We start from the raw sequence: 27,815 nt of genomic DNA on the forward strand, positions 1-27,815 counted from the left end.
TGACAGAAAAGAAAAGAAAAGAAAAGACAAGAAAAGAAAAGAAAAGAAAAGAAAAGAAAAGAAAAGAAAAGAAAAGAAAAGAAGAAAAACACGTTTTGATGCCTGTGTTTTTCTATAAATATTTTAATGTTAACTGTTTCTTTATTGACTCTTAAACTTCATTTCCCACAAAACTCAAAATAATAATTATTACGTACTTCACTGCAGATCTGTAATATACACACGCAAAGCACGTTTAAAGGTAAACATATATAAGACGTGCAAGATATATATCTATATGTATGTCTTTCTCTGTATATATATACTTTGTTTATCAGTGTAATTATGTAATTTACTGTTTACTTATATCATTAGTAATGTGATCAGTTTTTAATTTCATTCAGTTTTTTAATTGTAATTGTGTAATTGGCAACACATATCAAATCCTGATAAGGCCTAGTGACATTAACTGAATTAAACTGACTTGTATGTGAAAGAGAGACAGATAGAAAGACAGAAAATAAAACATTTTACATTCTCACTTTTCTTCAGTAACTTGTGACCCTCTAGATGTGGGGTTCCAAACCTTAGGAAGGCAGAGAACCACAAATTTCATCTATCAGACATGCATAAAAAATTGTCTACAATCTAAGCTTCAGTGATAAAGTAAAATGCATCCTAAGGGCAGGACAGAGACAGTTGTTAGTAAATTAACAAAAAAGAAAGTGACTTGCAATATTAAATGCAAACAGTCACAGCTGACAGTAATTATGCATGTTTTATTAATAAATGAGAAGTACAGAAAAATCACATTAAATGGAATGTGAATATACAACAGATGCACGATGACAATACACAGCACTGTGATGGGTTGAAAAATCCCCAAATTGTTATATAATTGGATCCATTACTATTGTAAACAAATATAATACAGTAAGTATAGGGTGTTAGTGTTCAACTCCACCACTTGGCAATACACTCTTAAGGCACAAACTACGAATATTGTTCATGTAGCATATCAGTGCTACAAGTGGTTCCTAAATTACTTTGTTTCCAGCATTTACTTGTCTCTTTTCTTTTCAGATGACCAATAACCTGAAAGAAAATAAGAGAAAAGGGTGGATTAATATGGGATATACTGCATGTAGCCATCTTATCAGTATCTTTCAAAATCAAAAGACGAAACGGCACACACCATAATCACATTCTCATTCACACTTCCATCCACATGGACGTCAAGCTGCACCTCCTCCTACACACCTGAGTAAGGAGGAGGACAGAAGAGCCCCTGTTCAGAGTTTAGCGGATTTAGAGGAGGCTATACCCAACATCCTCGAGATGTCGTTAGGGGAGGTCAGCCACGCCCCGCCGTCTGCCACCAGGATGGCTCCAGTTACGTAGGAGGAGGCCCGGCTGGCTAGGAACAGAGCACAGTGGGCCATCTCTGTCTTGTTGCTTGCTCGCTGCAAAGGAATAGACTGGAAAGCACCAGCAGCCTCCCCTCTGGGACCACCTAAAAAAAAGAAACATGCTCAGATACTTGCACTGTTGTAAAAGCGCCGAATGTTTTCTGTTCGATGAGCTCAAGTTTCATCTGCACCACCCTTCATGTTCCAAATATGTCCTCATGAATGGATTATAACTGTGCTCTATTTTACACTATCAAATACAGAAAGTGGGTATTGTTACAATATTTTTATACACATGAATTGTCGGTGTTTTTGTTGTTTTGGTCAAGTTTGCTATAATACAACTACCACTTTAAAAAGCAGCTACATATTTCCGTTATTCATTCACTTACCGACATAGCTAACATTTTTACTGTTTATTCAGTGGTTTTAACGATTAAAATTTTGTATTTGTTACTTTCAGTCTACATTTTAACTGTTTATCAATACTTTTAGCTATTTCAATTGTTCATTAATTACTTTTAACTTACATTTGAAATATTTTAAGCTAATTAAATTGTTTATTTACCACTTTTAGCCAAAATTTCAAATGTTTATGAAATACTTTTAGCTAAAATTTTAACTGTTTGGTAAGTACATTTAGCTAACACTTTTCTAACCATTTATTCAATAGCTTTAAACATTTCAATTGTCTATTCAGTACTTTTAGCTAACTGTTTATGGTAACATTTCAATGGTTTGTAATTTTAGCTAATACTTACTATACTGTTTTTTTTAGCACATTACCAAACATTTCAACCATTTACTCAATACCTTTAAACTTTTCAGTTATTTATTTATTATTTTTAGCAAACACTTCAACTGGTACTGCTACTTTTGTCTAAGATTTCAATATAATTTAAACTAAAATTTCAATGGTCTATACTTTCAGTGAATACTTAAAATGTTTATTCAGTACTGTTAGCTAACATTTCAACTGTCAATACTTTTAACTAACTAAACTGTTCATTTAGTACCTTTAACTAAATATTTCAGCTGTTAATAACTTTTATTCAACTATTTCAACTGTTTATCCAATACTTTTATTGAATATTTCAACTATTTATTAATTGGATTTGCTTTCCTCTCCTTGGCTCACTTGCTGACTGATTTTCTGAATTGCAACACTTAATGTTAATGTGTCACAACTGACTGAGATTGATGAGCAGCTTGTTGTTTTTTGTAAATTTACTAAAATTAGCATGATTCCCTTTTCACCCTTACAAAAATATGTGGATGTATTTTTTATTTGCTATTTTTACTTGAGTTATTTGAATCTAGAGTACATAACAGAATAGCACAACAAGAGCCACATAACAAATATATGTCTTAATAGCAATAGCACTAATAGGCCAATTTTTGGACAACCTCCCATCTGTTTCTGAGGATTGCATATTAAAGTGTTGCATGCTGTGAGAGATTAAACCATTGTTTATTATAAAAGACTGTTACGTGCATAACATATAAATAAGCCAGTTTGTCAATACTGTATTAAAGCTTTACCCAGTCTGCGGTAGCCCTCTGTGCCAGAGACAGGACCTGGAGCCACAGTATTGACTCTCACCCCACTGGGACCCCACTCCACAGCCAGGTGCTTGGTCATAGCATCTGGGGGACAAGAGACACAGCACTGAGTCATTTGATTCCTATTTATTCTTAATAACATAACAGCAAAAAAAAAAAGTTATTACCATTTGCAGCCTTAGCAGAGCCAGCGTGCACCTGGAGGGCCTGTCCCCTGTATCCAAGCGTTGCAGAGATGTTGACTATGTTGCCTCCATGATCCTGCACACAAAAAATGATGAGAGACACAAAAATCAAATCAGCTTCAGTGCACAGAGGCAGCACATTTAGAGGCAAGGTTTTCCGTAATCTCTAATCTTTACTGTCCTCTTTTGGTAGACAAAGAAAATTGTAGAGTCAATTTTATTGAAGATTATTGATCATAAACTCAATTATGTTCCTGTCGGTGTGATGGTGCTAAAAGGTAAAAAACAACGTACTTATAACACATAATTTGGAACTGTACTGTACCTGGAACCACTTCTCATAAACCACCTTGCTGGTGTTGAATGTGCCCATAGTGTCTATCTCCATTACTGTCTTGAAGGCATTGAAGGAGAGTGCTGAGGCCGGGCAGAGGAAGTTTCCAGCAGCATCTATCAACAACATAAACCATAACTTTACCCAAAAGCCACTAAAGCTCTAAATGCACTAATTATGTGATATGTGCACTTGTTATGTAGTGATGTAACTGTTAGTAGAGGGGGCCAGGGTGCAAAGATGGAAGATAAAAAAAGATGCAACACTAGAAAAGTTGATGATTAAACCAAAACCATTCATACTTGACAGTTCAAAGTACATTTGCATGTATTCATCCTACAAACACCAAATAAATTTCTTGTCAGGTTGCATGGTGTTATGACAAAAAAAGTGTGAGTGCGAGAGACTGCCGCACAGCTCCAATCACACTCTCAGTAATCATTAGCACAAAAACATATTTTTAGGCTTGTCTGCAAGAGGTTCCATACTGTTAATGAGGATGTCTATGCGGCCCAACTCTTTCAGCGTCTCATCCGCAGCAGCTGCGATGCTCTCAGGCTGCCTCACATCTATACACAAAGGGAGGCAGCGGCGTCCTGTCACTGTAGACAGCTTTTTAGCTGCCTAGGGAGACACAATGCTATTACATGAGGCCAATACATTAAGATTTATACAGTTTAGGATTGTGGAAATTATGTAACCTCTTTGAGCTTGTCCAAGTTTCTGCTGGCAATTGCTGTGTCACAGCCATGCCTGAAAGAAAAGAAATAAATATTACAATAATAACAATACTAAAGAGCGCGTGCTGCATCATTTTCATTAACACATGAATATGTAATGTTTACATGAATACGGCTGATAGGGAGACAGAGGGAGTAATATAAGTTAGATAAGATAGAGGGTGAGGGACAGGAGAAATGCAGTGTGTCAAGATGTACCCTTAATGCAAGGTCAAAAATGGTAAAAGGCTACAGGCACACAAAATGACAGATGAGGTAAATATTAAAGTCAAGAGCAAAACAAACTCCAAGAGATTGAGTTACAAGGTGTGGCCGCTGATTTTGATAAAAGAATAACTATTTCTGCCACATGAGTAAATTATTCAACTTTGTTACACAAGCAAAACGATGAAAGTCTGACTTTAAGATAACAGAACTACAGGGGTTAAAGTACAAGTGCATATTATCTCCCTCACACATTTTACTGTTGGAGTAATGACATAATAGTGACAGATTATTGATAATTCATGCATTAATTTGTATATTTTACATGCACCATTCATGTCTGTGTATGCAAGGAGTAAAATTAAACTATGAGGAGTCTGATATTTCTGCAAGATCTGGGCATCTTATGGCAAAACAAGCAGGTAATCCTCTCACCTCATGAAGATTTCAGCTATCCTGAGTCCAATCCCAGACCCACCACCTGTGATAAAAGCGACTTGATCTCTGAAAAACAAAGTGCAAACCCCCAAAGGTCACTTAATGTAGATATTACAGTGACAGACATCTCAACATTTATTTTCTGTGTGAATACAAAATACAAAAAGCAATGGCATCACAGCAGACAAGGGGAAACACGTTTAAAGGTTTTCATGCATACTTGAGTAAATCTGGACTATAGATATGTGTATACGAAGTCAAGCAGTCATCTGTGCCAACATCTTCAGGCAGCATCTCTCCTTTCCTCTGTGGCTCTGCCATGCTGGTAAACAATGCATGATTATTAGATGCAGTCACACTTGTATTATTATAATGATAGTGCAGTACATGACTGGTCTGTAAATGCAGGAGTTGCACAAAATAACATGAACACCTTATAAGACTGTAGCCCTCTGCAGCAGTTTGGTGATGCTGCTAATATTTGTCATAGCTGTCAGAAATTGAGCGAAAATGTGTTTTTTACTTAGTTTATACAACTCTACTTAATCCTATTTCCCTTATTTATACTGAAGCATTTGTGTGCAAATACGGTCATGTCTGTTTTTTTAACCCCTGCCATATAACAGAATTTCAAAATAAAATCACAGCTACAGTAGAAGCAACTGTCTCTATGTCATTTGAAGCTGCTCTGACAGATGTGGCAGGTTAAAAAGTGAATTGTCTGACAGAGGTCATGATGACAGTCATGGTAGCAGTGGTATTTGCCTCACAACAATGCACCTTAAGGATTTTGAGACTGACTGCGTTGAATAAACAGTGGTCTAGCATACTGTATGGTGTTCCTGTTACTTTGTCTATCCCGTAAACATATATTTCGTTAGTCTACAGCTTTCTGCAGCAACAGTAACTTGCAGGACTACACAGTGAAGTTCAGTTGACATGAAACTGTTAGCTAGCTGCTGTCGTACTAACATTAACTTACCTTCTGTGGAAAAATAAGCTAGCTTTGCAGCGCTGAAAGAAGAACTTCCTCTTAGACAAAACACGACTTTCACACGAAGCACGTTGCTAACTCTTACGAGTCACTTCCACATTAATAAATCATCCATTAGTTTCTTTTCAGCACGAACTACTTGTACTTTGTATTTGGACGCTGCCTTTTTTTCGCAATCCTGTAGCGATGCATCATGGGCAATGAAGTCCGGACGGGGGTGTGTTCAAGAACACACATATCTCAGGTTGTTTCTCTACATGCTACTTATAGGCCAAAACGGTTAAATTAAAAAACATATAACAAACTGTCAATATTATAGAATTAAAAAGATGCCAAAAAAAAGAACAAAACGCATGCATAATTATCCCAAAATGCAATGCAAAAAAAGGCAGTTCTGTTACATCCTAAAAAATAAATAATAACAATAATAATAATAATTATTATTATTGTTATTGTCATTATTATTTTTGGTAGTAGTAGTAGTAGTAGTATTTTTAATCGTTTAACAATGCCCTGGGATTTAAGTCAGTTCTCGTAATCTTTATTTTATTTTTTTATTTTTTTCTAATATGTAGCTTCCTTTGCTTGCTCAATTTAAACTGTTTTTATTTTATATTTATTGTTTGACTTATGTTTTTATTTTATTTATTTATTCCAGTAAAGCATTTTTGGGTTTGTTTTTCTTTACCTTTTATAAACACTTTTGAAAAAAGTACATTCAGCGGTCAGTACAAAAATTTACAAATAAAATAATGAGAAAAGTAGGTGCAACCTAGTGCACTAGAATAAAATAAAACAGACACGTATGGACATATGCAAGGGCTCACCTAATTAGTTACACAATAAATCTGTAAGATTGGCATAAACTAATAGTTTTGGTTTGTTTTCAGATATGTATCTACATATGATTTTTGACAGTGGTGTTTATTTAAGTACTTTATTTAATGAATGTAAACATTAGCAAAAAATAATGAGCAATATACTGTTGATTCGTTTGTTTTGAAAAGTAATACTTTTTTTAAATAAATAAATTATTATTTAAATTGTGTTTCGAACTCAAACAGCAGAAACGTGGGGGCCGATTCTTGTGTTGTCCCGCTAAATAGTCGCTCATAAAGATCCAGTTAATCAACTAGCTATCTAGCCAATACCCGTTTAATAAGTTTGAGTTAAACTGCATGAAAATGACTGAGTCTCAGGCGGACGAAGACAACAACAGGAAGTCCTGCTGGAGCACCGTGGTGGAGCATCTATCTCTCATAGCTGTCGGCCTGGGTAAGTTTGAACTTTAACGTTAGTTTGAGTTCGACTTCAAGTACTGAATATTCAAGTGATAGTTTCAAATAGTACTGAAACATGTTTTAATGACACAAAATTAATTATTAGCTACAGGTAGCCTATTGTCCAATCCAAACTGGGCAACAAAACAAAAATAAAAACAAGCAAAAACAAAAACACAGCAATGTAACATTTTTTTAAACAAGAAAACAAACAAAAGAACATTACAGTAGGTGACAGCATTTTGTTTTTCTTCTGCGACGTTTAAACATATAGGTATACTTAGCATTTAGTTAGCGTAAATGTCACTGTGTAAAACCTGAGGCCACATTATGTTGCCGTGGCAACGGATAATCGCAAACGCATGCGGCAAGGAGATAAACATGGCGACCCAAGTCTTTCTCCTCTTTGATTTCAGTGTCTCCCGTAGGATTTAGATTAAGTTTGGGTTAATAGGACTCGCAAAGTTTACAATTTAGGATAATGGTTCAGCTGTAGGTAAAAAATTGTAATGATTTACATGTCATCACAACTGACGAACTGGGAGGGTGAGCTGGGTCTGATGTCTCCAGGTCAAACTGCGCCATCTAGTGAACAAATTGAATCATTACATTATGATCCACAGAAATGACATTTTACCAGTGTTCAGTGAAGTACCCTGGAGCCATAATTAAGTTAAAGTACAGATATTTTACCAGAAAATGACTTTGGTAGAAGTTTAAGTCACCCACTGGAATACTACTTGAGTTAAAGTCTTACTAAATCTAATATTTACTGTACTTAAGTATCAAAAATAATTCTATGATATTAAATGTACTTAAGTATTTAAATCAAAAGTACAAGTAAATGCTGTTAATGTTTTTTTTAAAAAAGCAAGTGCTCAGAATTTTGAGAATTAAGAAGTCGTAAAGGATTTAAAGAACAAAATCATGTTCTTTCTTTTCTCCCACTTCATTTGTCCATCCCTTTCTCCTTCCTTTCCTGTTTTTTAGAAAGCAACTAAAATGTAAGATGGAAATGCAGTGGAGTAAAAATGCTCATTTTATTTAGAAAATGCAGTGTAGTAAAAATGAAAGTTGAAAAAAATATAAAAACTCAAGTAAAGCACAGATACTCCCAAGAAATACTTAAGTACTGTAACAAAGTATTTTCACTTAGTTACATTACACCTCTGGATTTCACACACACAAGGCAGGCATGTAAAGTTAGACACATCCAAAATAGTTTCGTTCATCTTTGTTCATTCATTCACTTTTATTTTTTATTTTTTGAGCGCTGCCTGGCAGTAATGGTGTAATGGAGGTTGAGATCTCTGTTCCTGCTCAACTTATATAGTCAGTAGATTGTTTTTATTGGCCTAAATATGATATTTTATTTCAGTCGGTGTGCATGGCAGCTTTATGGTGTCTGTAAGCCTAATTTCTTGTCAGTTTAAAGACCCCTATAGCTAGATGTATGTGGTGCACATTGCAACTTGTTAGTTGATGTTTTGCAGAGAGATGTACATGCAGTTTGTACTGTTATTATTCAACACCTTTCAGACTATGTATTCGTTGTAATTGTAATATCTCTCCGTTACTTTCACACAGGGATTGCTATCGGCGCAGTTATCAAGATGTACTTGCCTCTTTCAGAACATGACAAATTCTTCATCGACCTTCTGGGAGAGAAACTTTTGTGCATGCCTCAGATGGTTACGCTTTCTCTTATTGTGACTTGTGTGGTAAGAGGTAAGCTAAAGGTGGATTTCACACTTTGTTAACTGTTACATACGTGTCATGGCATGTAAAAGGCCCATTACCTGTGACTTGTATATCATTTACATAAGCAGCAGCCGGTTAGGTCTAACAGCTGCAGTATGTTGAATCTTTTTCCTACCTCCTAAATAATTTGCGTAATAATTTACCCCTTTTTGTGTATATAAAAAATCCATATTGTTTAGCTTGCAATCACAGATTTTAAAAAATGTATTTTTTGTTTATTTTTTTCATACATTTTCAACATATGTACATTTCAAACAGGCTGTGAGAATCTGGATTAACATGCCCACTAGTGGATTGTAGTCATATATGACTTTGCTGGTCCGCTAACTTTCAGATCATATAGTATATTTTTATATATTTATGTTTTTTTACTAGGAGTTTCTTGTCTGCATGTTGACGTCCCTAAACAAACAGCTGTGCGTGCTGCAGTGTACATCGTCTTGACGACTCTTATCTCTGTGTCTATAGGTAAGCGAAATATCACATTTAAAAAATATGTTGGTGACCTTCGATTTTTTGAACACATTTTTTGCATACAGTGACATAATATCTGGGTAGATTTAACAAGGGGGGAGGGGGGGTTATTTAGTAATCTCCAAATATATTTTTATTAAATTCAAGGTTTTCTAATTGAAATACAAAGTTATTTCTAAAAAAAAAAGGGTGGGGGGGTGGGGGGGTAAGGCAAAAACATTTACATTTGTGTCCTTTATCTTGGTCACAAAAAATGTAATAATGCGCCAATTTAAAACTGCTGTTTTTTCTTTTTGTGTTTCACAGTTTTGCACCATGTAAAGAACTTCATGACTTAATTTGTGGTTCTGTTTTCAAATATGGAGCAGCAATAGCATGCATACCATTTCTGCTGCTAATGTCTAAATTTGACTATGTATCGTAGGACTCACATTGGTGCTGCTGGTCAAGCCCGGCGTTACTTATACTGAAGGCTCTGGTGAGGCAGGTGATGAGGAGCACACCTTCCATGTTGATGACATTTTGGATCTAGTGAGGTGGGAAGACAGTGACGTTATATCTGTGATAAGGCTGGAGTTATTGTGTGGCTTGTCAACAGTAGTATTTGACTTTTTTCTTTGTTATTTATAGAAACATGATGCCCCAGAATGTGGTTCAGGCTTGTTTCCAGCACGTATGTTTTCCTGCTATCACCCATTTCCTCGCTCTCCGTGATGGAGAGAATGTGATTTTTGTGTCTGGATATTATCTCCTCTTTTTTTTAGTACAAGACTGAGAGGCTGGTTTCTGAAAGTCACAATAACACGGTAAATCTCCCCCCCTTATCATTACAAGGATTCTTTTCTGAAGTGCAGGGATACATGTTGTTGCTCTGAGTTCCACGTTTTGTTTCAGCATGAGGTGCAGCTGGAGGGTGTCTATGTCCAAGGATCCAACACGCTGGGCCTGATTGTGTGCTCCTTTTTCTTTGGATTGGCTCTCAAGAAGATAGAAAAGGGGAAAATCCTTGTGGACCTCTTCACCATCCTCAACGAAGCCACAAAATTTGTGGTCAACTTGATTTTGTGGTAAAATTGCATCAGGATTTAGATAAATTCACAAACAGACTGAAAAACAGCTTTAACGCTTTAAGACTGAAGAATGACCTCCACTGAGCATGTGTGATATTCATATTCACATATGTCAACCCACTAACTCTACACCTGTCTACTGCACCCTTAATGTCTGTTGCTGCTGATACTGTTAGCATGCTAATTGCACTTTTATATATACATATATTTATACTTTGTACTGTAAATATTTTGTTTAATAGTGCTTGTATTTTGAACCTAAGATTTTAGATTTAATTATTATTATTTACTATCTCTTACACTTGTGTCCTAACTTAAAAACTAAGTTTGTATTTTCTTGTAACCAGTATGCACGAGTGGGGATGGCACAGATGCGGTTTCGTTATGCTTGCATTATGACAATAAAGTCCTTGAATCCTTGAAGTGAAACTGCACAATGTGGAACAGGACAAATCCACGTCAGCATGTCATGTTATTTACAGAAATAGAGTAAAAATCCCGCAGGGTAGTGTGAGTGTTTATGCATGAACACTTATTAAACATTTCAGTATCGATTAACTCCACTACTGTTAGTTAAAATTGCTTATATTTTTAAATGTTAATCATATCTGTTCAGGTTTTAGATTCTTCTGGATTAATACTGTAACCAAATAATGGTGCCAAATGTTTAACAGTTTATTGAAGTATTCTCTTTTTCCGTGTGTGTTTTCTCCAGCTTCTTGCCATTAGGACTGCTGATCACGACTGTAAGCCACGTTGTTGAAGTTCATAACTGGGACACTATCTTCAGACTGGGAAAGTTCATGGCGGTGGTTGCTGCAGGGTATGCGCTCCTTTCCTCATTTGTTTTTACATACATACAACAACTTAAAGACTACTTTGAGTGGATGAGGGCAGGAGGTATGGCCTGAAAATTCACTTGTAGTTATGGCATCACCTGCCAACTGCTATTTTAAGACACAATCCCTGATGTGGGTGTTAACTACAGGGTGGGCTTCTGTCTAATCATACCATTTAAACCTGCCGTCACTTAGAAAATATTTTTTTTTGTGCACAGAATGACAACAGGCAACATGTTTAAATCATTTCTGACCGTAGACTATATAACAGTAACGTCCTCTATTGGTTTGTGGACTGCCATTTTGAAGCCTTGAATTCGGCTTTTCAGCTGTCATCTTGATCAGATTTGGTCATTTTTCAGCTTTGGCAGTTTCTGCTTGTTTCTGATAAAGTGGGGGAAGGCAGAAATCTAAAAAGGAAAAAACAAACAAACAAAATAAACACATAATTTAAAAATACAACCTCTTCTTGCAGGTCCCTCTCTCTGTCTTAAGTCCCTCCCACCAGAGTATGCACGCACCTCATACAGAAACCCACTGTTTCCTGTCATAGGCATTGTTTTACTGAATCCTCTTTCACTGTACAGTTGCATGCAGATCATTCACTCAGCCCCTCCTTGCCTCAATCCCTCTATATTTTGTTTATCAGAGCAAAACTGAGACAAGAATTAGCTGGCTAGTCACTGCACGGTCCCTCCCAGCAGAGCAGCTCGGCTATGCAAGTAACACGGGTCAAATTCAGCCAGTGTAAATGCCCCCAAAGTTAGCTGATCTGGCAAGGAGTTGGGGCTTTCCAGTCCCCTGGAGACAGGGTTTGCACTAGCTGGATTCAGGTTGCTATGGTCGCTCACGGGGTGTCCGTCTCTGGAGTGGCTGCCCGCTCACCTCTTGGCAAAGTGGTCTGTAGCAGTGAGTAGTGAGGTGAAGAACACACTGTTGTTTGAGGCTCTCACTAACATTAGCTGCATGAACAAGAGCTTAAAGCTGCAGTCATGAGCCTTTCGCTCATTAGTAACATTTTCTTTTCATCTCTGATGACTCATACTGATGCGTGTTTTGTTTACTGTCAGACTATCTGTTAGACTCTCTTTTTTATAAGCCTGTCTTCCTTTTTCAGATTTCTATGCAGCATAGGCTCTTGTTACCAATGCTGGGATACCATTTTTTTTTCTGCAGGGCTCTCCACCATTGAGTCAGGCTCTCATCAAAGGGATGTGCGCATACATCTGCATTAATATAAAAGCCAAAAAAAGTGCCTCGACCTGTGATTGGCCAAAGTTTAGATTTTCTAAAGCCTGAAAAAAGAGGGGGTCTAGTTCTCTCTCAGTCCACTTCAATTACAATATGCTCAAAGTTTAATATGGCATTTTTGTCCTATGAAGCAAAAAAAATAACTGCTTACGCCAGCTTTTATGGAAGCGGCAGCAATAAAACAGACCTAAATTTCCTATGAACAGTTGTCAAACACACAAAATCAATTTTTTAAATCCATCAGTTCAGAAAATACCAGCTGGGCCTTTGAAACTCCTTGAATTTCATTTGATCTGTATGAGCATTCACTGTGTATTAAATTGCTTGTTTCAGGCTCCTAATCCATGGAGCAATAGTTCAGCCATTGGTCTATCTTCTGTGGGTGAGACGTAACCCCTGGACAGTCATCAGGGGGGTTTCTCCAGCCTTGAAGTCGGCAGTTCTCACCTCGTCCAGGTAAGAAAATATTTGTTTATCTTCCTATCATCAAAGCTGCCAAGTTGTCAATAGGAGCAGATTTTACTTTCACAAACTCCTTGATGACTAAAGCAAACACTAAAAAAACATGCGTTGTGTCCCCAAGCTCGGCCACACTGCAGCTCACAGCTCAATGCTGTGAGGAGAAAATCAAGATCGACCGCAGAATCAGTCGATTCATGCTGCCCCTTGGGACCAGCGTAAACATGGACGGAACTGCCCTGTACGAGGTGGTCGCAGCAGTTTTCATCGCACAAGTCGGCCACATCCACCTGGACTTGAGGCAGATAGCCACCATTATGTCAGTTGCTGTTATTGTCACTCTCTTTTCTGTAGTTGTCAGTTTCATGTTACTGCGTCTTTAGAAATCCACTCTGGTTGTTGACTGAGGAGTCTGTGTCTCTGCAGAGTGGCATCAGTCATCCTAAGCACAGGAGCAGTGCAGATCCCAGCGACAGAAGCGGTGACCACCATCTTTATTTTGACAGCAGTCGGTTTGCCTGTGAAGGACGCTGCTGTCTTAGTGGTTGTAGAATGGCTGCTGTAAGTTTGACCCATAGTTTAATTCAGAAATGTGCACAAATGAACATTTAAAGAGTAATTTTGGCTGGGATTACTACAGCTGCTTCTGAGAGCAAATTGTGAGGTCACGATGTTGTAGAAGTATGAGTTAATACATCAAATAATACACAGCCTTAAGTGTGTTTTCTACTTTGGCAGCTTACTGTGATTATGTCTTTCAGAGACCGCTGTAACACTGCTGTCAATGTTTTGGGAAACTGCATCGGTGTGGCACTGGTCGACCACCTGTCCAGAGCTGAACTAGGAAGAATGGAGCAAGGAGATCGGGACAGGAGCAGGTGGTATTATAGATGGTCTATATGTTTTGTTTTTCAGTTTAACTTTTACCCAGTGCATTTATAGCGTGTTTGGGTTTTCAGCATTTATCAGAGTTAAAAAAATACATAAGTCACACAAACAAGAGAAAGGTTTTAACACGTCCTTTGGCAAAAGTATACCAGAAATATTGGACATCAGACATGATGCTATGGCAGCACCTGTAAAACACATACTCTGGAGTGCAGTACGTATCACACCGATGATGGCTGTGTTGTGTTTATCTTACTAGGACATCTACTGATGATGCAGGGGGAAACATTCAGGATATGGAGTTCCAAACCCACAGCGCTTACTCGATGGAGTCCTATTGTACGGCATTTCAATCATCACCATTACAGTAAATTACAGTCGACTTTCAAAGGGTTTGTCCAGTGGCAAAAATGTATCACATATATATATATTTATATAGTGATTATTTATCTCAGTTTGTATAACATTCATTTAGTATTTTACTGAAGTACTCCAGCTTTTCTTTGGTATTGTGCTGTATTTACATTTAAGTAAACCTTGAGTTAAGTAATAGTTGCCTTCAATAAATGTACAATGTAGTAAAAGATGCAATCGATGTAGTTTTTGAATAGATGTAAATACATTTTTCTGTTGAATTAAACTGAACTGAATCTGCAAAAACATAATATGAAACCTACAGATGTTGGCAATATCTCTAGTAAGATAATTTAGACACTAGTGGAAGAGAAGCAAATGGGATTTTATGAAAATTGCATGAGACAGTTTAATAAGTAAACCCAGGACAACACACACACACACACACACACACACACACACACACACACACACACACACACACACACACACACACACACACACACACACACACACACACACACACACACACACACACACCTGTTTAAATAATAATGAAATACCAGGAATGTAAAGCCATTGTGTGCACTGTGCTGCAAGGCTGCAAATATACTATGTATACTATACACTCACCGGCCACTTTATTAGGCACACCTGTCCAGCTGCTCGTGAACGCAAATTTCAAGCCAATCTCTTTCTAGCCAAAATCAGCCAATTTCATGGCAGCAACTCAATGCATTTAGGCATGTAGACATGGTCAGGACGATCTGCTGCAGTTCAAACCGAGCATCAGAATGGGGAAGAAAGGTGATTTAAGTGACTTTGAACGTGGCATGGTTGTTGGTGCCAGACGGGCTGGTCTGAGTATTTTAGAAACTGCTGATCTACTGGGATTTTCACGCACAACCATCTCTAGGGTTTACAGAGAATGGTCCGAAAAAGAGAAAATATTCAATGAGCGGCAGTTCTGTGGGTGAAAATGCCTTGTTGATGCCAGAGGTCAGAGGAGAATGGCCAGACTGGTTCGAGCTGATAGAAAGGCAACAGTAACTCAAATAACCACTCGTTACAACCGAGGTATGCAGAAGAGCATCTCTGAACGCACAACACGTCGAACCTTGAGGCAGATGGGCTACAGCAGCAGAAGACCACACCGGGTGCCACTCCTGTCAGCTAAGAACAGGAAACTGAGGCTACAATTCGCACAGGCTCACCAAAATTGGACAATAGAAGATTGGAAAAACATCGCCTGGTCTGATGAGTCTCGATTTCTGCTGTGACATTCGGATGGTAGGGTCAGAATTTGGCATCAACAACATGAAAGCATGGATCCATCCTGCCTTGAATCAACGGTTCAGGCTGGTGGTGGTGGTGTAATGGTGTGGGGGATATTTTCTTGGCACACTTTGGGCCCCTTAGTACCAATTGAGTATCGTTGCAACGCCACAGCCTACCTGAGTATTGTTGCTGACCATGTCCATCCCTTTATGACCACAGCGTACTCATCTTCTGATGGCTACTTCCAGCAGGATAACGCGCCATGTCATAAAGCTCGAATCATCTCAGACTGGTTTCTTGAACATGACAATGAGTTCACTGTACTCAAATGGCCTCCACAGTCACCAGATCTCAATCCAATAGAGTACCGTTGGGATGTGGTGTGCAGCCGACAAATCTGCAGCAACTGCGTGATGCTATCATGTCAATATGGACCAAACTCTCTGAGGACTGTTTCCAGTACCTTGTTGAATCTATGCCACGAAGGATTAAGGCAGTTCTGAAGGCAAAAGGGGGTCCAACCCGGTACTAGCAAGGTGTACCTAATAAAGTGGCCGGTGAGTGTATGTACTGCAGTACTGTGTGTGGTTTGTCTAAGCAGTGTTGACGTACCCCTGCAGAAACTGCTGACTGACCGCTGTGGCTGGGTACAATCAATATCAAACACTATACTGTCTCCTGATTTCATTACTTTCAAATGTATCAAAAAGTGGAAAACCAGAATGTCATGTTTAGGCTATATCACTGTTAATTGTAACTGTTCTTGTACGATGTATGTCATGAAAAACACATAGCATAGTATGCTCTTAAAAAGTTAGGGTAAAATATGTCATGACAGTGACAAAAATGCCAGTATGTAATAAAAAGTAATGGAAAGTTGTAGTATAGTATGTAAAAGTAATTTAAAAAATCATTGTTTGTTATAAAAAAAAGTGATAAAAACATGACAATGTCATAACAATGGGTTAAAAAGTCATAGTATGTCATAAAAAGTCAGTATGTCATCAAAACTCATAATTTAATGTTAAAAATTACATACATTACATATGACATAAAAAGACAGTAGTAGTATAGTATGTCATTGAAAAAGTAATAAAAGTCATAGTTTGTCATAAAAAGTCATTTAAAAGCCATAGTTTGTTATAAAAAAAAGTAATAAAATTACAGTATGCCATAAAAGGTTATTTAGATTTATTCATTATATATTATTATTATATTATTTATTTATTTAAAGTTGTACTATAGTATGTCATGAAAAAGTCATAGCATGTCATACGAATGGCTTTAAAAAGTCATAGCATGTCATACAAATGGCTTTAAAAAGTCATAGTATGTCATAAAAGTCATAATTTAATGACTCATAGTATAGTATGTCATAAAAATAGTAATAAAAAAGTCATACTATAGTAAGTCATAAAAATGCCATAGTGTGTGAGCTTCTGCCACCCTCAATCGTATTCTGGCTCCCTCATATAACCCTCATTAAAAAAAAAACATTTAGAAACCCTCATTTGAGAGTTTTGTTAAAAATGCTCTGAAACACTCAGTTTAGCTGTTAAGTTTCTAAAAAAATGTCCCCCTTCGAGGGTTTGGTCACAGAAGGTGAAGCTTCAAAATGTATGTTGAACCATAGAACACATACTGGATGTTGTGCGTAGCGTGTGATTTAAGATGCAGCATCACTGTCAAAACTTATTCTTGTTTGTTCAATACACAATTTGTACTTATTGGACAAATATACAAACAAAGCAGGGATAACATTCAGAAAAAACACTATGAGCAATTTTAGAGGTCAAGCTTGATTTGATTTGTGCCAGAGAGAGAAACGATATCAGACAGCATCGTGCTCTGGAGACTGTCACGTCTTTGGTAATCTGGAGAGCAAAGAAGAACCCAGTGATTGTGTTGCTCATCCATAATAACCATCATCCTCTAGGATGGCACCAGGGAGGGTCTCCACCGGTAAACCGACACTGAAATAAATGACCCACGGTTTACAATTTCAGGGCTGATGTCGATCAGCGTGCATTAGTGCAGAGAGTGCCCCTTATTGATCTGTACTTAGGGATTTACTGTTGGAAAAAGCCCTATGCAATGGATCCCTAAAATACTTTTGGGATGGATATTCTTCTTTGCACCGAGAGGTCTGAGGGGATCAGAAACACAAGATGAGTGCTTTTGTAACTTGATTTGTTTTGCAAGAGGCAGGAATAAACAAGAGCAAAAGCAGAAGTGCACTTAGAAGTATGTGATGAATGATAATGGATGCTTATGCTTTTAATACCACAGAAGGTTTTAACAGGGTGGGTTTACCTCAAATGACCCGTCTGTGTTGTGGCTTTTTAACAGTTTTTTTTGTCTTGAATAGATTTTTTTTAACTATTAGCTTTCATTAATCTAGTATAACATTGGATGCAAATCAAGTAAATCAAGTTCCAACAGGTTTGCAGTGCATTGCAGTTTAATGCTATCTGCACTGAGTTAACATACAGCACAAAAAAGCAGATAATGTATCTATGATTGATTATCACAGTCAAGCAAGTTCAGAGTATCTGCAAACTGGCTTTCTTACCAGGTTTTAAAAAAGCAAATCAAAAGGCATCCAAGATGAGGCAAAAACATTCAAAGCTCTAAAACGCAGCTTCTCATCCATATAAACAGTCATGTTATACACATGATCTGTACAATTAACACTGAAACTACAGCAATCTGTGTTTCGGTGCTCGCAGCCAGATGGCGCTATCTATCAGCACTTTCTACTTGAAACCACAACAACGGAACCATTTGTGGTACTCTCAAGGTGATTCTTCAGTAAAAATACGTAACAATGCCTCCCTCTGTAAACACATATATGCTTCACATTACCGAGACTTGCTTCACTTGTCCTTGTAGTGTCTGTGTGAAATAAAGCATGTGAAATACTGTCTGTTTATGTCAAATCCTATTCAAGCACATAAAAAACAAAAAAGATTGGTGAGATTTTGATTTTCAGATTTAATAAAGTTCAAATATTCTGTTTTTTTCATGGCTGATTTTTTTTTTTAGTGTGTCCTGATACAGGAACATAAAGATGTGCAAAAGACTGTAATTACACATAGAGCCTGACTCACGGCCTCAGACAGTTAATTGTTCCAGAGAGCCTGGCACAGCTCAAGACATAAATGTCCATTATCCCCATCTGTCCCAGAGGCCAGAGCAGGTCTACAGCCCCACAGCACTGACAGCTGGTCCTGGGCTCTGTCCCTGTCTCTGCGCTGGGACAGTCTGTGCAGCTTTGCTCTGGACTTCTGTCGGTGGGTGTGACTTGCCTGATTGTCCTTCGCCCTCCAGACCCACCAGCCTGCTGCTGACCTCCCACAGCCTGCGAGCTGCCTCCTCATCCAGGGCCTGGGGCGCCGGTTCCTTCTCTGTCATCACATCATAGTACCTTCCCGTCACCCCCTCCATCTCCTCGGACACTGCCAGGTAGACGCTGGGCTGGGCCCCCAGCTCTGGGCTCTTAACCAACAGGGAGAAAAAGGGACCTGTGGGGGAGTGATGGACACCACAGGTTTGCTGGTTTAAACTCCGCAGGAATACTGTGTTTTCACTATCTTTTAGATCCTATCAGAATACAAGTACTTCATTAAATAAATGAGCCAATGTCAAGTACCAGTCCAAGTGCTTACTGCATTCACTGTGTTTCTCTGAGCTATGTGACAAAAATAAACACTTAAATGAATGTGCATCATTTGCATTTGCTCATATCCGATCTGGCACACACTGCTTTGCAGATTTTTATTATTTCCTTCACTGATAGTAAATGAGCTCAATAACAAACACTGTTCTCTCCATAGTGGAAGATTTTATTACCCCTGAGTGCATGTAATTACAAAAAAAACTCACTGTGAAACAAATAAAACATGTATATTCACTGATGCTCAGACAGAGCAACAAGAAGCTCTATCAAATTAGTAGCACTGGTGTACTTTGGTTTCAGGTTTCACAGATTTTAATGGTAATGTAAGTGTAGTTCGGGGCGATGTATAACATGGTAACATTGTGGAGGAAAAACCTTGCAACAATGGTTTTGGTTATATTAATTCTAACTTTAGTTTAAGTATTACATGCTCCTCTGCTGGTTCAAAAAAACAGACCCAATCTCTGAAATTAACAGCCAAAACTCATGGTGGACTGTGAAAATTGTAGACACTTGATACTTCATTTTGATGCCACTTTATACTTCATTTTTACTACAATTCAGAGGGAAATATAGAGCTCTATACTCAACTACAGTTTTTTTACATATACAAATCCCTTTACACATTTAAGCTGTATTTTTAGTAAAATGTAACTTTTTTCATATTTGCCAAAAATGTCACTATATTCTCACAGCACTAAATGAGATAGATATGTGCCTCCATGTATTACCTAATGTGAGCTAAAACAACCAATCAGAGCATAGGAATGTCTAACGCAGCTCAGTCATGTCAATCACTGCTGGTAAACTGCTGTCAAACTAGTCAGTGCTGATCAAATATGAACCAAGATTCTGTTACTGCATCGCCTATTTCTCCCCTCAGATGTGTTTTCACAAGCATATTTTAGTGTACTGTTTAGCTGTGAAATAAGAACGTCGGTGCGGCTGGATGGTGCTGCTTGGTTGTGTTGCTCAGCTTTTCCGATGTAGCAGCCAGGTCACAAACATTTTAATCTTACAGCTGAACAGCGGTGACATGACTGACAGCTGCTCCTCGGCTCTGGTTGTTTTTAATGAAACAACTAAATAAAACAAATAAAATATATAGTAGTATAAGAGTCACTGTTGCCATTTTTCTCCATTAGGTACTTTTAAGTTTGTAATCTTACCAATTTAATGTTACTTAAGCACAATTTTCAAAGTGGGTAACTGAGTATTTCCACAGAGTGGTATTGCTATTTTTTCTCAAGTAAAGGATTGAAATACTTTCCCCATTGCTGTCCTAAAAACCAAGAAGAAAACCTTAAATCAAACAGCAAAGTCAGAAAGATAAAATGAATGTCTTTGCTTTTCAGTCGTGATTCTTCAGTTCTTTTTTCACAGTTATAAAGTTGAAGTGTCGTGGATGAGAAACTTTTCATTCTAGAAATGTAGTGGGGTTATATTTATTTATACTGACCTCAGAGGAGGTAAGAATAGAACAGTCACTCAGCTAATTGTTGCATATGCATTAGGTAAGCGTTTATTGATTTCTCTAAATTCAGAATCCAATGAAGAAGCGGGATACTCACTGAGCACAGAGCTCGAGAACTGTGATTGGTGCAGACCCGTGTGCCTCCCCAGCTCCGTGGCAACAACGCCTGGGTGCACAGCATTCACCGTGACTCCGGTGCCTGTTACACACGCAGCATTGTTTAAAAATACATATCCAATGGCCAATTACAAACCAGAACATAGGCTGTACTCCCTCCCACACATGCCCACATATGCAACAGCCAGTAGACTTGCCTTGTAATCGCTTGGCGAGCTCTCTGGTGAACAGAACGTTGGCAAGCTTGCTCTGACAGTACGCCTGCTTGGTATCAAACTTCTTCTTCTCCCAGTTCAGGTCCTCGAAGTCAATCTTTCCAACGATGTGGGCGAGAGAGGCCAGGTTGATCACTCTGCTGGGGGCGGACTCTTTCAACTTATCCAGCAGAAGATTTGTCAACAAGAAGTGGCCTGGAGGAAGTGAGAAACTATCAGAATCAGGTAGACTTTATTGGATATTAAGGATAATTTAGATGTATTTTCTGAAAGTGAGTTTAGACAAACTTTGTCGTTATTAAAGTACCTAAGTGGTTAACGCCAAACTGCATGTCGAAACCGTCCTCTGTCTTCCCTGCTGGACATCTCATGACCCCTGCATTGTTTATGAGTACATCCACTCTTTTCTCCTCTACAAACAATAAAGATCAGATTTGAGAACTGTTACTGAATGTGCTTCATTTCTATAACTGAAGAAGTGACAGCGACATTTTTGTTTTCTCACCTTGTTTGATTCTCTCTGCAAACTCTCGGATGGATTTCACAGAGGCCAGGTCGAGGTGACACGCGTAAACGTGAGCATTCAGCGTATTCCCTCGTATCTCCTTTGCAGCCGCCTCGCATTTCTCCATGTCCCGACATCCCATAATGATCCGACCCCCTGATGATAATGGGAAAAGGAGCGTGTGCCATTAAGCACAAAATAACTGCTGAAGATTTGATATATTTCTCACTCAATCAGAGTCATATTTTCTCCACACCTCTCTTGGCCAGTTCTCTGGCAGTCTCTTTCCCGATGCCTGTGTTGGCTCCTGTTATAACCACAGTCTTCTCAGTTATGGTGGCCTTACTGGGACACCGGCCTCCAGTCACATGGTTCCTATGAGAAGAATTAAAGTTCAGTTTCCATCTTCTTTAAGCACTTGAAGTTGCAATACAGGGTGCACACACAAATTCACAAAATTAAATTTAATGGACTTAAAGTACTTTTTCAAGCACTATTTCTTCATTTGAGCCTACATATTATGAGGAAATGAAAAATCATCTGTCAAATAGTTAAATTTTGTTGTTCAATTTTAGTTTTTGGTGAAAGTATTACATCGGAGCACTGTAAAAAGAGAGAATAAATCACAGTGAAAAGCTGGCTCATTAAAATTAGCCATTTTCAGTTTTTCCATGCCAAAGTGGGTCTACAAGTCTTTTAGGGTTTTAAGAGTGAATAAAAGTTAAAATAAAGTACAATGTCGGGTGGCACACAATACATGTGAGGTAAAAAAAAAAAAAAAGAGAGAGAGGGTGCCATGGTCAAGATGGTGGTGCATTAGCGATTTATGATTCTGAAAAATTTAATTATAATGACTTGATGAAACAAGAAGTGGTCAAAATTTAAGACAGCCTTATGTGGTTCACATGAATTTCAAGGACTTTTTTCACACTTTGTTACAACAGGGGCTATATTCAAGGAATTCCAGGGCTGAGCGAATGCGCTGCAGGCAACTGTTCAGTGAAAACTCAAATTAAATAAATCTGATTTCTGCACAACCTGGCTTTAATGAAAGGTTGCAGAGGGTCCCTGAATCAACACCCACTGTAACCCTTTATTTTGAACATCAGTTTTCTTGTGCTGCATTCAGACACGTCTCACAAGCTATTTAACCCTTTAAATCTGAGCAAATTGGTTTAACTTCTTTTAAAACCATGGGGAAAAAAGGCAATGACCAACCTGGCAAGAAATGTCCCACTAATTTCAATAAATTAGTAGAAGTGAAGAAAGTGAAGAAGAAAATGACCTAAAAATAATTCTTAAAAAAGAGGGGAGGGGGGTTATATACATACATACACACACATATATATATATATATATATATATACTTGTTTTATGTTGAAAATTTTCTTGTTTTTTTTTCTTCTTTTTTTACTCCCTTTTTCCAGGTAATTTCTCGTAACTTTTTACTAATTTCTTGCTACTTTTTGATCCACATATTTTTAAGTTGCTCACTGTCTTCTCCCCGTGCAATCGTGAAATCAAACCATTTTTTTTTTAATTTTTTTTTTTAGATTTCAAAAGATTAAACACCATTTTTTGTTTGTTTTATTTTGAGTTCAAATTCTGGGACATCTAGGATTGAAAAACAGGAATAGTGCACAAACAACACAAAGAGGGGGAAGAATGGGGGGCCAAATAGTCCAGTTTTGTTCATGGCCATGACTGAATTTGATGTCTTTTCTATGTCTGTCATGACCATGGGGACCCTGTGGACTTAACTTATAGATAACTGTTCACATGTCACTGCCACATTGTCCTATGTCATTAAGTGAAATGACACATGGAAAAACATAACATTCCCTGAAGTCTTAGAAAACGTGAATGAGTAAACAGATGTCATAAACACCTTTGCAATCTATTTAATTCAATACAATCACTCTGTTTTAAATGCTGCCTTTGTAAAGCATTGTTGAGCTGAGGAGGCTGTAGGCTGTTTGTGGGGTTACTATGCTGGATGGTAAAGTGTAGTTAAGTGCTGTATCATTACATTACAATTAGGCGTTCAACACTGTGACAAAGCTTTAAGTCGAAACTTATATCAGCAGCAAACACAGTGAGAGCTGTACGGTTACATCATAAAGCTTTACGACATATAATTACTCACTTCAGTAAAACAGCAGCTCCAAACACTGTTCCAAAAACAGAAACTGGTAAAATATATTTACTCATAACTCCCGAATAACACTGACGATAAAATATATCATCAAAATAATGTTTTCACTCTCTTTTCTTCACTGCTGATTTGACAACACTCCTGCCTCCTGCAGCACAAGGTTATAAGCGCATGTTTTTACCGTCATCAACTAACGGCGAGGAGAAAAAAACCCAATGGCATTGTGGGAGTTGTAGTCACTATTGAAACACATGTCACAGTAAAACACAGTAAAAGCAATATTGCAATAATCAAGAATAAAGAAAGAGAAGGAAATCACATTTCAGCTAATATATATATATATATATATATATATATATATATGTTTATATGTTTTTAAAACAGGCTACAATAATATGTGTGTACCTGAATAAAAATGGAAAAAAAGGTTTTAAGTATACTTATAAAACCAGAACTCAGAATCTACCTGACAAAAACATTATTTTCACACAGTCATGTAATTTTAAAAGAATTGTACTATTTTTTGTATTGCAATTTTCTGCTGTTTAAAATATAGTAATCTATAATTTTTTCCAAAGAAATATCATTATTTTAACATATACTTATTTTAAAATTAATAGTTTTGTCTGGTTCTGTACTTCACAAAATATTACTGTAAACTGAACAGTGGCATGATGTCAGGATTTTACAGAACTTCGCTGTTAATTTGCAGAAATGTGCAAAAGGGATGTGTAAAAGTTCATAAAATGAAAAGGAAACTTTTTGTAACATTGTCTGTATAATGTAATGAATACATTTGTAAATAACTTAATCACTCAGGCTATAAGAGGCTCTGCAAGAAGATGAGTATTTTTATATCTGAATTGTGTGTTTTCTGTCACTCTTTAAACTGACATATTTACTGTTTATTCCAGCTGGTTGCTTTTATTTCTTGCTTTTATTTTACGGCTTGCTTTTACTTTTGAAGGGCTTATGAAAATGCTGTAAGCTCAAGGAATCTACTCCATATTGTACATACTGTACTCTGTGATACTATCACCTAAAATACTGAGATACATTACAATCTGGGGGGAAAAAACTGCTGTTAAACCTTACAGTTGTTGCATTTGGTGTCATGACAACATCCCGGTGATCACATATTGGAAATTAAATGCCATGAGAAGGAAATAAAATTGGGGTGAGTCACCAGGGATGGAGGACTATTCAGCTATTCAGTGGGAGAGGGTGATATTATTTTCTGTTTCTGTTTTTGGGTTGTGAAAAACACTTGCGAAATGACTCTGATGTTGTGACTGCAGAGTCATTCTGTTTTTGGGGAGCCAGGTGACTCTGAAAGAGTGAAAGCTGCAGAGGAAACACAGAGCTACAGTAAGAGTCGGAGAGGGGCTGCTGGAGGGTTACACCACGCCTAGTGTGAGATGTGAGGGCTGTGTAGAGCTTTGTATGCCAGCAGCAAGCTTTTGAATTCAATACTTAACTTTTTTTTCTGCCTAAATGTTACTCCACATGTTCTCTGAATTGGGAAAATCTCTCTTCTGTTCATAGTCTAAGTACCTGCTGTTCAAAGCAAATGCAGATTAGTGGGATTGGTTTTCTGCATAAAGCAGAGTGTTTGGAATATTGACAGGGGAAAGTTTTCAAAGTAAACAGACCCACTGCTTTTTTACATGCTCATTTAAAGACATTACACACACTTTTCCTAATGATGAGATCATCTATGACCAATGTAACTAAAATGCTCTCACAGGAATCATTAATTAACAGAACCACTGACAGGAGTTCATGACGTGCCCTGACAGTAAAGCATAGTCTACTTTCAGGACTGTAAATGTGGGTGATAATTTGCTTTTGTAACCACAAGATGAACACTTAAACTTTTCAGTGTTTCTTCGTTTTGATGATGTATCCTTTTTATTTAGCACATTTTATGGGGATACACGATATTGGATTTTTTGCTGATATTCGATATGCCAATATATAACAACACATCTGGCTGATAACCGATACCAATATAGATATATCCACATTTTTTCCTCCATCTAATTTTAGTGATCATCAGGTCTCTTCTTTATTGGAATTAACATTGTTTTAAGCAAACTCTTATCTTGATGGCCCACCTGCAGATCGAGACACAAGATATGATGCTTATCAGTGAATGTAATATTCATTAATTGTGCAAAATAAGAAAAATATTGTGGATTGGACTGATGTTTTGTACATGTTCACTTTGTCAATAAAAAAGATAATCAGTTTGTGATATTGGCAGAAATCTGCATGTTGGCTGATTCCAAAATGTTATTCTAAAGCCAATATCTGCCATTGACATGACGATGTTATTGTGCATACCTAACATTTTGTTATTTTTAGTTCTATTGTAGTTTTAAATAGTCCTAACCATGGGTGAATTCGAGATAATGCACCCCTGGGCACAGTTAAGTCGTCACCACCTCTTCTTTCTGCCATTTTACCTCTTTTTTGTTGCCATTTTGTGTCTCCTCGTTGTTGTTTTGTGTCTCTTTCAAGTACTTATGTGGGTTTTTTGGACAGTCTGTGTCTCTGTGGTTGTTTTGCCTGTTTTGTAGTTATCCTGCATCTCTTTGCAGTTTCTCTGCATCTCTTTTTTAGTCTTCTTGAGTCTCTTCTCTTCCTTGTTGGTATGTGTTAATTTGAGGGACATATTGCAGGTGGAAGACCAGCGGGGACTCTGACACTTTGGGCCCCCGGGCCTGTGCCCGGCACCCTCATTCAGTAATCCATCCAAGCACTTGTAGCACCGTTCTAGTCTTCTGACCACTCAAATCGCTTTTACGCCACATGTCACATTCACCCATTCGCATAAGCACAGTCACACATTGGTGGCCGAGGCTACTGCACAGGGAGCCACAAAGGTGCATCCATTCTCATGCAGTCACACAGGAAGGGCAGTATATCTTGCCCAAGGATACTTCGATATGCGGACTGGAATTTCCTTATTCGTGGATGACCTGCTCTAACTCCTGAGCCACGGCCGCCCCCACAGTTTCTAACTCTGTTATAAAAACAGAGCAGGGTGAAATAAAAGTTTCACTGAGGTCCACAAAAGGCATGTATGTCCAAACGCTTCCCCTCTCACCTTGAGGCCCTAAGTATCCCACCGCTGTAAGACTGCAGTTTGTAGGGCAGCTAGGACAAAAAGTAAACTCTTCAAAAAGATGAATTTGAGAACAGCGGAAAAACAAGGCCACCCCCTTGCAACGAGATGTGGAAAACTTGAGGTGACACATAAAAAGTAAAAACTAGGACGTGAGTCTGGTGTCTGAAGCAGGAGAGGGGAGGAGCAGCGATGCTCCATTTGTTCACAGCTCAGAGGTGTTTCCCCCCGGTGTGTTTGACCCTCACTGCTCTCTGCTGTCAGCTCACGGTGCTTGACCTCCGCTATGATTTATGACGGCTCTGTTCCCGGAGATGACCCAGAGGAAAGTCTTCGCCTCGCTGCTTATTGGCCTGCAGCATGAGACACCTGAATGTCTCAAAGAGATGCTGAAGATGCAGCTATTCAATATCCATCTGATCTCCCCAACAAGGATTAAAACACCCCGGGTCAAATTATTTTGTTTCAGGAAACAGGAAGATCATATTTCCCTGTATTGACTGTTTTTAGGCCTCAGTCTTCTCTTCCTGATCCTGGACACTCTTCAGTCTAAATGTGAGCCTGACTTGCATCTCGTCAATGTAAATCTGAGCTGGGAGAACAGGCAAAATGGAAAGAAGAGACCGAAAAAGCATATACAGGAAAGAAAAAACAATATATGATAGGGGTGGAAAAAAAAGGTTGGTCCTGTAAATGTATTATGTGAGTTGCATTTAGGGGGAGCTCAAGATGGGAGAAAGTTACACACACAGACACAAAAAACTATTTTCTGATCTTTATATTTAAGATTTAAAAAATACAATAATAACAACAATAACAATAATAATAATGAGTATTATTAATGTTGTTAATGCCAAAGTCTTACCCCACCTACATTAAATAAAACCAAAAAGTGTAACATCAGACAATTTTTGCTTCTTTTAGGTGGTAGGCATGGGCACATCATGAGACAATGGGCCCCTGGGCACAGACACGTAAAAGGAAAAAGCTCACCAACTCCCATCAATACGAGCAAGAAAGAGGTTATGGTGGATTTGCCT

General features: G+C 37.9%; 3 protein-coding genes across 5 annotated transcripts in view; 1 reads left to right on the forward strand and 2 right to left on the reverse strand.

Moving 5' to 3' along the window:
* Positions 1–738: 738 nt before the first annotated feature.
* decr2 (2,4-dienoyl CoA reductase 2, peroxisomal) lies at positions 739–6,038 on the reverse strand. Of its 2 annotated transcripts, none has more exons than XM_042508095.2 (10): positions 5,835–6,038; positions 5,073–5,174; positions 4,850–4,918; positions 4,172–4,223; positions 3,959–4,094; positions 3,462–3,586; positions 3,119–3,212; positions 2,931–3,035; positions 1,304–1,492; positions 739–1,074 (listed from the first exon to the last, which is right to left on the reverse strand). In XM_042508095.2, exons 2-10 carry the CDS (start codon positions 5,171–5,173, stop codon positions 1,040–1,042), a joined length of 906 nt encoding a protein of 301 aa, XP_042364029.2. In that variant the 5' UTR covers position 5,174; positions 5,835–6,038; the 3' UTR covers positions 739–1,039. The 2 variants fall into 2 exon arrangements, with proteins under 2 accessions (XP_042364029.2, XP_042364030.2); XM_042508096.2 differs by having other exon boundaries at positions 1,240–1,492.
* A 2,420-nt stretch (positions 6,039–8,458) lies between these two features.
* LOC121940907 (excitatory amino acid transporter 3-like) lies at positions 8,459–14,869 on the forward strand. The gene is made up of 12 exons (XM_088070079.1): positions 8,459–8,854; positions 9,263–9,355; positions 9,786–9,897; positions 9,992–10,034; positions 10,126–10,167; positions 10,256–10,428; positions 11,147–11,254; positions 12,855–12,977; positions 13,105–13,299; positions 13,407–13,541; positions 13,742–13,858; positions 14,128–14,869. The coding sequence occupies exons 1-12, from the start codon at positions 8,740–8,742 to the stop codon at positions 14,237–14,239; spliced, it is 1,368 nt and encodes a 455-aa protein (XP_087926205.1). The 5' UTR covers positions 8,459–8,739; the 3' UTR covers positions 14,240–14,869.
* Positions 14,870–17,943: 3,074 nt separating this feature from the next.
* LOC121958652 (retinol dehydrogenase 13-like) overlaps positions 17,944–27,815 on the reverse strand; it is a 67,463-nt gene continuing 57,591 nt past the window's right edge. Inside the window, exons 1-7 of one of the 2 annotated variants that reach the window (XM_042507729.2) lie at positions 23,637–23,821; positions 21,747–21,865; positions 21,491–21,646; positions 21,293–21,397; positions 20,968–21,180; positions 20,751–20,852; positions 17,944–19,024 (exon numbers count right to left, since the gene is read on the reverse strand). In XM_042507729.2, the coding sequence (XP_042363663.2) occupies positions 18,702–19,024; positions 20,751–20,852; positions 20,968–21,180; positions 21,293–21,397; positions 21,491–21,646; positions 21,747–21,865; positions 23,637–23,701 (1,083 nt within the window). In that variant the 5' untranslated portion in view covers positions 23,702–23,821 and the 3' untranslated portion in view covers positions 17,944–18,701. Of the gene's footprint in view, positions 19,025–20,750; positions 20,853–20,967; positions 21,181–21,292; positions 21,398–21,490; positions 21,647–21,746; positions 21,866–23,636; positions 23,822–27,815 lie in introns of those variants that run through there. The other variant, XM_088070080.1, reaches the window with a different exon arrangement.

Source organism: Plectropomus leopardus, chromosome 19, assembly GCF_026936395.1.
Source record: "Plectropomus leopardus strain MGB_pleo_1.0 chromosome 19, ASM2693639v1, whole genome shotgun sequence".
Taxonomy (NCBI): Eukaryota; Metazoa; Chordata; class Actinopteri; order Perciformes; family Serranidae; genus Plectropomus; species Plectropomus leopardus.

What these genes read in the sequence shown, in the direction of transcription:
- decr2 (XM_042508095.2), bottom strand. Translation starts at nt 5,173, where the DNA reads ATGGCAGAGCCACAGAGGAAAGGAGAGATGCTGCCTGAAGATGTTGGC. An exon ending in TTTATGAGAAGTGGTTCCAG is followed by an intron (nt 3,213 to 3,461) that starts GTACAGTACAGT and finishes TTTTGTGTGCAG; the next exon opens with GATCATGGAGGCAACATAGT. An exon ending in CGACATCTCGAGGATGTTGG is followed by an intron (nt 1,075 to 1,303) that starts GTATAGCCTCCT and finishes ATTTTCTTTCAG; the next exon opens with GTTATTGGTCATCTGAAAAG.
- LOC121940907 (XM_088070079.1), top strand. Translation starts at nt 8,740, where the DNA reads ATGTACTTGCCTCTTTCAGAACATGACAAATTCTTCATCGACCTTCTG. An exon ending in AGGCAGATAGCCACCATTAT is followed by an intron (nt 13,300 to 13,406) that starts GTCAGTTGCTGT and finishes GTGTCTCTGCAG; the next exon opens with AGTGGCATCAGTCATCCTAA. An exon ending in GTGGTTGTAGAATGGCTGCT is followed by an intron (nt 13,542 to 13,741) that starts GTAAGTTTGACC and finishes TATGTCTTTCAG; the next exon opens with AGACCGCTGTAACACTGCTG.